The sequence below is a fragment of the Anguilla anguilla genome, chromosome 10 (assembly GCF_013347855.1).
Source record: "Anguilla anguilla isolate fAngAng1 chromosome 10, fAngAng1.pri, whole genome shotgun sequence".
Lineage (NCBI taxonomy): Eukaryota > Metazoa > Chordata > Actinopteri > Anguilliformes > Anguillidae > Anguilla > Anguilla anguilla.
This window is the reverse complement of record NC_049210.1, coordinates 45,811,923-45,824,389: the sequence shown is the minus strand read 5'-3', so window position 1 is coordinate 45,824,389 and position 12,467 is coordinate 45,811,923. Positions and strand designations below refer to the sequence as shown.

The window sequence follows — 12,467 nt, the reverse complement described above, 5'->3', positions numbered from 1 at the left end:
CCAGCCACTTAAGTCCAAACATCCAGCTTAACACGTCAGAGCCAGCGCTCCGGACTGAGGGGTAAAACCGCGGGGGTTATTCAATACTTGACGAAGGGGGGTGGGGGGGGGGGCGTTGGGGGAGTTTATGCGACTGGCCACGGGCCTGCTTTTCCTCACCCATGTGACTCGAGGCGCCCCCCCGCCCCCCACCCCCCCCCCCCCACCCTCCGTCCGCCATCGCTGCCTCTTCTTCGATTTACAAAATTGCTTTCCACAACTCCCCATTGTTGTGGGTTTTCTTTGGGAGGTGAATGGGGATCTGTGAGGCAAATGAAAGGCATCGGACATGTATCTCTAATTGGGAATGGGAGGGTAGAGGAGGGCGGGTGGGGGGGGGGGGACATTGGGGGGGGGGGGGGTGGGTTGTCTGTGCGCAGCCCTGAAAGCGATACCCTTGTCTATTTTCGGGCTAGCCCCACTCCCTCCTGCTCCACCCACAGGATACCTGAGAGTTGGGGTCCCCTGGGAAATGGACTGGGGGGGGGAGCCTTTCAACGGCCATGAAAAGGGTGGAATAAAACACAAGAAACTCCTACAATATACAGTATCCCTCCCCAGCGCGGGACGGCCCGCTGAAACAGGACCCGCGCCGTCACTGTACAATGGGCCGGGACAGGGCGCCCCACAGATGAAGGGGAGCGCGGGGCGGGGAGGAGGTGTGGGCGGCGATCGCAAAAAAACCCCCTCGCTCCCAAAAGGCTTCGTCCGCCACAAAAAGAGAGAGAGAGAGAGAGAGAGAGAGAGAAAACAAAAACAAAAAAAACCCCACAAAGCTGCGTAATCACATGGTCAGGGGGGTCTTCTAGAACCTTCTCTTTCTTTTGGGCTACGTCACGTGTCTCTGCTTCAGGTGCGCTGACCTTTGGCGAGCAGAGCTGAAGAGCGCTCCGTTAGCCCTACCTGAGCGTCTGTAGTGCTCGCTTGGTTTGTCCCTTTTTTTGGTAGACTGAGCGCTTTTATTTCCAAAGAGCAGGCTAAGAGGTGGTCATTATTTAATGATGAATGAATACCAGCGAAATTCAATTAGATTTGCATGCTGTTGAAGAAATATTGTCAAGTAAATCAATGAATCAATATAGATTAGTAAAATTGGTTGAATAAAAAATTGCTTAATTTTTCTAATAGGATTGATTAAATACATATGAATTCATTTGATCAGTCTTATTATCAAATTCTGAATCATAAGCATCTAATTTCAGTAATTATATTGATTGCACTTTGATTACATGTCTGTATACTGCAACAGATGTGAAATAATGATAGTATGAATGCTCTGAAGTTCACAGAACATATTACCCCTGTAACAGAGAACTTTGGTTAATATTACCCGTACGTTGCCTGAAACCAAGAGAAAACACCTGTTAAAGCCGGGTACTTAGGTTATTGAATTAATTATTCAGTGGATATTCCCATCTGGGATGGTAGCCGTAGAGCTGTTGACAGTTTTTTTTTCTTCTTATTAGGCTGAAGAGTCATAAACCCTCCCATTTAGACAGACACTCGTTTAAACAGACCCGCCCCATGGGAGACAAATAGTCTTAATCGCTTAAAATTCAGGTGTGCTTGCATGTTATCTGCCAATGCCACGTGTTTATGTGAAACCTGATAAGGGACACTGTTTCCATCTATATTCCAGTCCATTGGTGGCCATTTTCACTCTTTCACTTTGAATGCCACCTGTTCTCGGGTCATGCGCTATATAAAATGTTTAATACAATGTAAAGTAATTTCCTTTTGTCTATGCTGTGATGGCTACATTGTCATAACCTTTTGCATATAGTTTCATTATCTATCCAAATATGCGTCATCTACGAGAAATATTGGTTCACATATTTTTTCAATGTGTCACAATACTTTAAAAAAAAAACTGCATCTAAAGCAAAAAGAAAGCATCACTGATAGCCATCTGGATCCACACCCTCTACCATACAACAACCTATGTCTTTTTCTTCTTCTTCTTTAAAAAAAAAAAAAAAAGAAGTAATCAATTTAAGTCAGCCAACCTGAGGCTCGCGCTGACAGGTGAATGGACACACCGCAGGACAGCGGGCCGCTGGTGAAAGGAGGCTAGGTGTGGCGAACACGGCCTCGCGGCCGCTGACATTGTCGCGCGCCTTGTTTCCGTGTCAGCCGAACGGGCGGAAGCGACGACGCCCACACCCTGCCTGTTGTGTCCTCGCGTCTCCGAGCCCCAGCCAATCAGACGCGGGCGGGGGTCTCCCTGCCGAAGACTCTCGCTTCCCTTGTCTGCGTTACGCGCGTCGGACCTCCTCGCTTCCTGTCGTGGTAAAATGAGGGGTCCTCTCATTCACAGGGTGCGGGGCAGGGGCAATCGCCTCCGGCAGAATCACTTCCAAATTTATGGGCCGCTATTCACCTCCGCCATCACACCCTTTGCGCCGCTGAAGGGGGGAAGCACGCCACAGGTAACCCTACCTGAGTGGAAGTAATAAAGAGTCAAAAGACACTTTCCCATACGGTCAAGCTACTTCCTTCACACACGTACATGCACACATATACACAACACATGCAAACACACACACACACACACACACACACATACACGCGCACATGCATGCACACACATTTACACATACACACATGCACGCAGACACACATATAATCACACACGCGAACGCGCACACGCACACACACACATACTCATGCACACGCACGCGCATGCACACACACAGGCGCACCTGTATATATAAATGGAGACAGAGTAAAAGGGGAAAAAAGTACATACAGATGAGAAAATACTTACATATCGATAGATAGATAGATAAATGCACACACAAAGAAGGTAACCGATGCTCAGCAAGCATTGAGCGTCAGGATAATTGACTGATCCATTGTGCGAGCCTGAATGGGGCGGTTACCCAAGAAGCCTCATGTCAGTGTGTGTACATTCGCTTTGAAGGTGACGGGCACAAAAGGGACAGCTCCGGTAAGAACAAAGCGGGCAGGACCGCTGCGACCCCGTCTCTCTGCCCTTTCACGCTGGGCAGAAAGACGGATGAACGCGTCGATGCCGCGGTGACGAGCAGGTACTTCCTCCCGCTAACTGGTCGCGAGGATGAGGAAACCGCATCCAGCAGGAATCATGGCTTAACCGCTGTATTACCAGTGTTTATTTAACTGAGTGGAGGTTAGTGTACTTAACTTCACCAAAGCCACGTTTGTTCTTCCATCAAGAACAGTAGCACCAGTCGTTTGTGTCAGGTGGAAGATGACAGCCAGCTGCAGACATGTCTAAGCCACCCTTAGCATTATGGGAAATAATTCACCGCTTTGCAAGTTGCAAGATCACTGTGACTAAAAACTGCCCCTTCTTCTCGTGAACTCATATTGCCTAAAAAGCGTTGAATTCCACGGAAATCAGTAGAGTTGCCTATATATAGAGGAGAGAGATCAGATGGAACACGAGCTGAAAGGACAGAACGTCATGTTTGGGACACATCGTGTAGCACGACACAATGTAGACTTAGAAAGTCAGCGGCCCATTAATGCATTATTCATATCACTTATTCATCGGATCAAGTGTCAGTTTCTATTATTTTCCCTCCCTGCCTAGATAGCGATCTTTCGAAAAGAAAACAAAAGCTTTACTCATAGCTCTTTGTGTCCGCAGGTATATGCGTGTCCTAGAGCAGGCACAGTACACTGACCCTCCTCTAACATGAATATTTCATTCTGACACTTACAGGTGAGCTCTCACGGGGACTTTGACAGGTGTTGCCTGTGTTGGCGCCTGCCTGGCTTGAACTTGAGCGTGGTCACCGGCTCCGGTGCGAGTGCTCTGATAGGGACATCCGATGCCCCTTTTCACGGCAGCATTCTAGGGCTGGTCACTGTCAGGTATTTTTGGACGACGGTTACGTCGCGACGGGAATGAAAGTCTCGCGCCGCGCAGGCTAGGCTACGCATCAGCTCCTGGATTTCTTGCACTTCTTCCCATTACATTCAGGCGCTCCTTCTCTCCTCATCTTCCCCCTTTTCCATCCTCGTCTCCCTGCCCTTTTCTCCCCTCCTCACCTCATCCCTCGCTCTTTTCGCTCTTTCCCTTCGCCTCTTCCTCTGTCTCGTGGCAGCTGGGAAGTACGAACCAGTTTTGTCTTTTGTTTTGGAATCCCCAGAGAGTCCCAGTTTTTCCTGGTTCCTTAAACTCCCCCACCCACCCCCATATCTCATGAAAAATTCAGGAAGAACTCTTATCAGCGGGGGAGTCTTGGAATATGTATGTTTTTGAGACAAACTATTCATTTCTTTCATCGCCTGTTTCCAATTCACTTATTTTGATCTCCTGTTGGTCTTTTATATTCGCCAGAGATGTTTGTGGTTGCACGAAAAATAACATAACACAACAGTTTGAAACGAAATAATGAGTAAAATGGCCATGTTTTAACATTGTACTTATTTTTGGAAGGAAGAAGAATTCTGCTCATCAACCACATGGTTCAAACTAATAATAGTTTATCATTTTTCCATAATTTTCATTTGAATTATTTATGCTATTGTGGAGCTAATGTATCTGACCTGGGCTCAATAGGCTCAGAATCCATCAAGATGCATGGTTTTAAAGATTCGTGAGAACAATTCAAATGTGTCCACAATAGAGAATTCCTTTGAATGGATTATGGAAGGGGGGGGGGGGGGGCACATTCCCCTGTCAGGCACAATTTGGTTGCTTTCACACAAATCCCCCCACCCCAATCCAATCAAATTCAATAAATAAATAAATAAATAAATAAATGCTTACGCGTAACTCCTTGTTACGCGTAAACATTTTCGTATCATTGCATTAATACAGAAATTTCTGTTTATAGACAGAACAAATATGTTTATTAAAAACATGTACCCTTAAATTCTGAGCTCCATATTCCGTATACATTCACCGAAAGAACCAACGGTCAAAGTCTGAGATGGTGAAAGGTGAAACTGGTTTAAATTTGTTTTTAACGGTGCAGGCGTCATACTGTTATGACTGCATTCATCTTCTCCGGAATCTTTTCCAGCGTATTTCTGTCGTTACGCCAGAAGGAGAGGCAAGGCATGGTTCTGCTTTTATTTTTCACAATGCCTTTCTGAATATTTAATGACAGTGAAACTTCAACTCATCTTGTTCCCCAGCTGTCTGCGCAAAACACTTGTTTACGAGTACCTCTGCTGGGAGACGCCAATGCCACAGGTTCCAATTATGGAGAGCTGTGGACAGGATGAGAATGATTATGAGACAGAGCCTATGATTATTATTATACATTACGAACGATATTTTTATGTAAAAAAAAAAAAAAGAACTCCCAACAGCTACAGCTACACGATACGGTTTACCACCACATCTAAGTAAGATATGCATACAATAAATAGTTATTATAATAGTTGACATGTCTGCGTAAACCTTTTTGTTTATGCGTAGATTTATTAGCCTACTTCCGATCGTTGTAACATCAGCCTAATTTATTTATATCCGCAAAATGTGATGTTTTGCAGATAGATTCGTAGTGTTTAAAGAGGAACACTTACATAAAGCTCACTTAATCCGCGTTAACATGGTGTAGATTTCGTTCAGGGAACATGGCCAACAGTCACTTTCAGTTCAGTCGCGTTTATTTGTGTCATACCTGCAATGAAACAGGCACGATTCGATTCAGTAAATTTGTATAATCGTATATAAATTATATTACAGTAGGACGACTTTCTCGCGATGTACGCACGAAAAATACACCATATTACGACCAACTGCGGTTTATTAGCTTAAACATGGCAATCACTTGAGTTGTTTACTGACGTCCTTATAACGATGCAGCTCGATACATTGCATTTAATCAATTAACTAGAGTTACTTGTATTGTCACTGCTTTCGACAGCCTATTTGAGAAAATGCTGAATATTCCAGAGCTTTTTCACTGATCAATTTTAATACAAACATCGTAGGCTAGGCAATTTGCGAAACTATGCTCTAGACTAAGATAAAACCCGTTAAATTATATAATTTGGTTAATGTGCTTGATGAGGTAGACTAATGTGTGAATGCGCTTGAAATAACTACCATTATCTTCTGGTAGTTCACGAGATCGTTGCGGCTGTAGAACGTCCCCGGATATGGTACCCTGCACAGAGAAGTGTTTTCAGTTAGCCTATTTAATTTTTATAGGCTCCAGTGCAACATTCGTAAACATTTTACTGACCACCTTATCGCAAATGTCCTATTTGCTTAAAAATTGGGGAAATTCTGGGGACGTGTAGCCTGCTGCAGTAAGCCTGTGCCAAGGCTGAAGTGCAAGTAGGCTAGTGTAAAACAGCTCGTGCACGGTAAAAAGAAATTCGATAAATTACCTGGTTTCGAGGTTTCTAAGAGACAAGATGGTGCAGATGACCGCCCCGATAATAAACATATAATAGCGTAAGGACAAATTTCTATAAATAATTAAACGCCAGTATGCTCTCACACACACGCGTAATATGGGCTATTATTTTGCGCGTTAGTCTGGAGACCCGACCGCAGGGATCGCGAGTGATTGGTTAAAACCTGGGGGTGGAGACACGAGCGCAGGTACACGCGGTCGCCCTCATAAATAATTCCTTATTTACTATTACACAACATTTGAAATGAAATCGGGCAGACGGGCAACACACTGTATAAAGTTTGTAGCTACCAAGAATATGAACGCGGAAACCAAAGCAATGAAGGGAGCGTGACGTCAGTTTATGAAGTGAAATGCGTGTTGCTTTCGGACATTAATCTTTAAGCTTTATTTTTAAATGACCAGGATATAATATTTTATTTAACAATGTCACATAAAAGACTACATAATTCAATAACGAGTAAATTGATATTTGCATAGATTATACTATCAATGAGATATGTCATAATTACATATTAATATAAGTTAACTATTTGCCTACAGACCACAAATAAATAGATTGGTATCCCTACTTGTATTCAAAATTGATGTTATCTGAATGGAGATTAAGTAACGTATAACATGTCCTTTATTATCTACCATCTCTCTCTCTCTGTTATTCTGTGTGCGTGTGTGTGTGTGTGCGTGCGTGTGTGCATGCGCGCGCGTGTGCTTTCAGTCTTTCAGAAAAGACTGGCAGGCTTACTTAGCAAGTGTGGTCTTTCCAGTAGCAAGTCCTGAGGGACATAGCTCACGGTGAGTGGAGGGGACCCGCGCGCTCACCAGCTGACAGCGCGTGCTTCAATAAAGACACCGAACACCTCGAGCTGCAGCCTTGCCAACTATTGTCCACAAATTAATACACACTCCAATTACCATTTTCTCTGCTAACCGACAAAATCCAACTTTCTCCAAAGTAACATTTACGTATTCTTTTGAAGTTGACTGTGTACCAACAAAAATTTTCAGACGGTCTCTTTTATTATAAAAACCTTATAAAAATCTTTGTTACTTTAAATAGGTTGCTCTGTCATTTTGAGGCACCACGGGGCATTTTATGTCCAGCCTCTCTTTTCAAACATTAAACCCCAAATGAGGTATCATTTTCAATTCGGCCAGAAACGTGAAATATGACTTTATAATGTTCCAGGCAGCCTAAATAGTTGAAGTTTGACAGCCCTGGTGAAAGGCCAGACGAAGCGCACTCCACCATACGGAGAGCGAGCGGTGTATTGGGGACCGGTTCCAAACTCGGCTTGGCATTCATCTCGTTAAATGGGCACACAACAAACATGCGGCTATGTTAAAAAGTTCTTTGTCGATTCAGGAGTCTTTAGAGTTACCCCAGCTCCATCAGTATTAATGGTTACAATCTGTCGAATGAAGAAATTTGGTCTTGTTCAAAAATAGTAATAAGTAAAATTCCTTCAGATCAGTTATGTTAACTTTAAACTCAATATCTTTGGCTCAATGGAGTTGACTGTTTAATCGTAGCCATCCTTCTAAGTCCCAATAATTGTTGGTTTAACCGACAGAACTGGGCTATACTCAGATTATTCCATTTTTGCTACTACTTTTTGCTCAAACATGGGGCGAATAGCTTTTGTGGGCCTGCTTGATATTTAAACATGGGAAACAACGAGATCCATGGACAAGGAAATACATGGTATGAGAGTACTTTAAAAGTAGTCTAGACGCAACACGAGCTTTAGATTGCATCACACCGAGCACATTTTGTTTAACCTCACAAGACCCAAAGTGGTAGGAGCATATGATATTGTATCATGCAATTTGCATAGGGTTGATAAATGTTAACAGGAACTGTAAGCATACATACAATAAATAAATAAATAAATAAATAAATAAATAAATAAATAAATAAATAAATAAATAAATAAATAAATAAATAAAAAATTAACAACAAACAAGTCAACTAAATGTCATGAACAACTAGTCCTCCACCTGTTGTGGCTGATAGAAGCTGGTTCAGTTGCTGCAGCTGTTGTTGTTGTTGTTGTTGTTGTTGTTGTTATTATTATTATTATTATTGTCGAACCCACCTGAAATATAAAATTAAGACGTGAAAAAAGGGCATATCAACCCAAATGTACAGCATAGATTTAGAAATCACATTTAAACTGCACTACATCCTTTTATGAGACACTCATAATGTATGCCTAATAATAAATTCATATGGGAGAACAAATGGCAATACTACACAAGGACAAACACATCGAGCCAGTAAGCGTGTAATGTTCAAACCAAAATATGTTAAAGCCAAATAATATTACATAATTTTGTTGAGATAACGATGAAAGTAACGCCTTTCAGCGGCCCATCCTTGCCAGTCTCGTGATAACACAACTGCACGTGGAAAGTAAGTAAATTTCAATTTGAAGTCTTGGTGAAATCCATTCAACAAGTTGCGTTCTTTAAGACGGTAACATTTAATCTGCGCGGACTGACTTCGTTCTGTTGAATTAATTTGATTACGAAGTCGAATTTCCTTTTTTTCAGGATTTTGTTTTAGTGCATCGTTCAGAATATTGAACACCTGCTTATATGAGCACGCGAGAAATGCAGACTCAAGTAGCCTACATTGATGCTGTCCCTTTGCTACTTTCAGATTTGAGGAAAAATGATGAAGCAAAACGCTTTTCACCCACCAATCCAACAGGCCTCTGTATAATAATAATATCAATATCAATATCAATAATAATGATAATAATAATAATAATAACAATAATAATAATAATAATAATAAGAAGAAGACAATTTATTAGCCATTTTATATAACCTACGTGTTGGCATTTCAGTATTGAATTCTAGGTAATGATCCTAGCAGCACTCATAGGTCTAATTAATTCTGGCCACAGCTAGGCTTAAGAAAAAGAAATATCATATTGGCCCAGCGTTTGAAATATAATAAAAAATATAGCGGTTGGCCGGACGATATGTGGCAAAATTATGTATATTATAGGTGTAACAGTCAATGAACAAAGAGAGACGTTAGCGACAATAACTACACTGGAAGAATTCCTTACATTTTCATTTCAGTTTTTCATTCTTTATTATTTATTTTTTTTATAAATCAATGAAAACTTGAGACAATGGCAAAATTGCTAGCTTTCAGCAAATGTAACATTTCACTGTAAAAAAAGCAGAACAAAAGCAAACACTCAAGAAATAAATACTTCACCATCACCTTCGAGTAAAAGCAAGAAGATCTTCGCTTTACAAATAATGAAAAACAAACAATAATTAAAAAAAACTAATGGCTATTTTAAATAATAACAAATTGGCAGTACTACAAGTATCATAACAATTGTATTTCATAACATACGTTTGTCGTTCTCTTCGAGCCTCAGGCTCGTATTTAAAGTGCAAGCGTTAACTTTAGAAGTTCTGGATAAATTTATACAAAGACAGAGAGAGTGTGTGTGAGAGAGAGAAAAAAAAAAAACATGGACCATGAACAGTATAAGGCAAACGATCAGAAAATAATTTCATACATTATCAGACTTAGGCGAATTCTCGTGGAAGACAAACTTTTTTTGGGGGGTAACATCTGAGAACCTGTGGCGGAGTAGCGCCTGAGAGGCGACATGGCAGAGAGGACCCCTCAATGTCACCGGGAACGGGACAATTCAATTGGCAGAGCAGAATTATATGAAAGTTGCCTACACTGAAAAAAAAAGAACATAAAAATGGTTCACAAACGAAATAATATGTTAAAGTTTTTTCTTATGTAACGTAATTAAAGAAGAGGGGATAAGCCCACTGCAGAAATTATTGAGGCGAGACATCAATAGGTATGGTGGCTGGTGAGTTTGAGTTCTGGGAGCTCGTCTTCGCTCTGTAGCTCCAGGTGTGTCTCGTCCGAGTCGCTGAAGTGCGAGTGCGGGGAGAACTCTCCGTCGCTGCGGTTCGAACGGGGCGAGTCTTTGCTGTCCTCGGAGGGCGACTTGGCCGTGTCTGTGGGAGACAGCATCTCCTGTCCTAGTAGCGCCGTGAACGCCCCGCTGTCGTATGGGAATGGCATCGCGTTGAGCTGCACCGGGTACGCTGTGGCTATTCCTCTCCGACACGAGGAAGACGATGGTCCCCGAGGACTGCTGTCCTCGTCGTAGGCAGCGGTGGACCTGAGCTCGCACTTTGGCGACTCCGCCGTTGCACCTGGACCCTGCAAAAGGTCCGACAGCGCGTTGATGTAGATCTGCGCCATCTGCAGCGTCTCGTACTTGGACAGCTTCTTGTCGTTGTCGAAAGCCGGAATGACGCTGCGCAGCTCGTCAAAAGCATGATTCAGTCCGTGCATCCGCCGTCTCTCGCGCGCATTGGCCGCCACGCGCCTCTGTTTCTGCACCACGTTCGCTGGTTTGCTGGACGGAGCTCTCTGTCTGCCCTCCTCCGTTCCCGCGACGCCCTTAAGTCGACAGAGGTCGCGCACTTTGGCGGGGCTCTTGGTGCTCTTCCTGTAGCTCGAGCCGTGACTTGCCGAAGGGGACACGCCTTCCACGCTGGAGCCGGGCGAGTGCAACAGGTACTCGGCGTGTGCCGCGCAGGTGGCAGGCTGCACGGGAGCCAGCCAGGCGCGTGGGTCGCTGCTGTCCATTAGTGCCAGGTCTTGTGGGTACCCACGGTGCTCCCCCCTCCCCGAGCTCGACTGCTGGCCGTCGAACGTGCTCATGCCTTTCGCATCTTTGCCCCATTCCTCCACATTCATTCCATCCATGGTAGAAAAAAAAATCGTTTGCGTATCTTGGAAACAGACAAAACAGGTATGTAAAAACTTTCCAAAAAAGTATAAAAAAGTTTTGCTGTTCCCACAGGTCTCCTTTTGCAGTTGCGCCGGTTGCCTGCTCAGGGTCGCGTGCAAGACCGCTTCTCTGGTGTCTGAAGGCGCTGCGTCCCTTTAAAAAGCGGCACGCGCCTGGGAGCCCCCCTTCTCACGCCGGTCGCGTGTCGCTTTGACCAATAAGAGCACTTGGGGCAGGCGCGTGCAGGCGACCAATGAGGAGCCGCACAGAGCCCGAGAGAGGTTATTATGCCCAAACTGTTTATGATAATGCCACAGTTAAGGGCTGTTTAACCGGGGTGTTACTCGCACAATGGGCCGTCCCGCAGGACGCGCGACAGCCACACTAACCGGTTTGCTCGGAACGTGGACTGAACGGACTTTCGTTTGCTGGCCACTGCGCGTGTCCACCCTCGTCCGGCCTCCGGGCCTAGGCGATACACAGGCGATAAGAACATCTCCAAGTTGACAGCGACGCATTTAAATGGTGTTAAATGGTACCTAGCGATGCATTGTGGAAATCTAAGACGCTTAAATATAAACAGTTTGTATGGCTGTTTTTATGTAATTTTTAAATTTGTGAAATCGCCGGAAATATAGGCTCAATTAAAGAATATATTTATGGTTAGAAAGGCGGTTTTTTAATCTCAATAATTCCTCATTTTCCATGATCTTATTTTGTCATTGTGATGGCTTTGTTGATGATAAGTAATATTTATTACTTTTATTGTTGTTGTTGGCATTAATGAAACAACATCAATAATAATAATAATAATAATAATAATAATAATAATTTAAGAAAAGGAAGAATTAGAAGAAGAAAAACAATTCACAACAATAAGAATAGCAATGGTAAAAAATATTTTTAGAATTATGATAATGATGATGATATTACTATCAAAAAGAAGAAGAAGCAGAAGAAGAATCAATACTGATAAATCTGTTATTGTGGATAGTCATATTCTTCTGAGGAAATAGTAGTAATATTAATCATTGTGATTATATTATGCATTACAAATATGAGATATAAAATGTTGCGTCAGTACTTTAAAACATATCTTAAAGTAGACATAAAATGATATATAAAATGAATTAAAAATACGAGATATCAGGGTCATTTTACGTATTTGACCAGATGAAAGCCAATTACTTGTTTTTTGACTGAAAGGCAATTCCTTATGTTTCCGATTTAAGACAATGCAATCTCTATTTCGGTTTATCTT

At 42.8% G+C, this 12,467-nt stretch overlaps 1 protein-coding gene and 1 long non-coding RNA gene across 2 annotated transcripts; both read right to left on the bottom strand.

Moving 5' to 3' along the window:
- Positions 1–4,906: 4,906 nt before the first annotated feature.
- Positions 4,907–6,534, bottom strand: LOC118207085. Its single transcript, XR_004761304.1, has 4 exons — positions 6,379–6,534; positions 6,092–6,152; positions 5,566–5,663; positions 4,907–5,247 (listed from the first exon to the last, which is right to left on the bottom strand). It is a non-coding gene; the product is annotated as an uncharacterized LOC118207085 (long non-coding RNA).
- A 3,641-nt stretch (positions 6,535–10,175) lies between these two features.
- atoh1a (atonal bHLH transcription factor 1a) lies at positions 10,176–11,181 on the bottom strand. Its single transcript, XM_035380329.1, has one exon. It carries the CDS (start codon positions 11,179–11,181, stop codon positions 10,252–10,254), a length of 930 nt encoding a protein of 309 aa, XP_035236220.1. The 3' UTR covers positions 10,176–10,251.
- Positions 11,182–12,467: the final 1,286 nt, after the last annotated feature.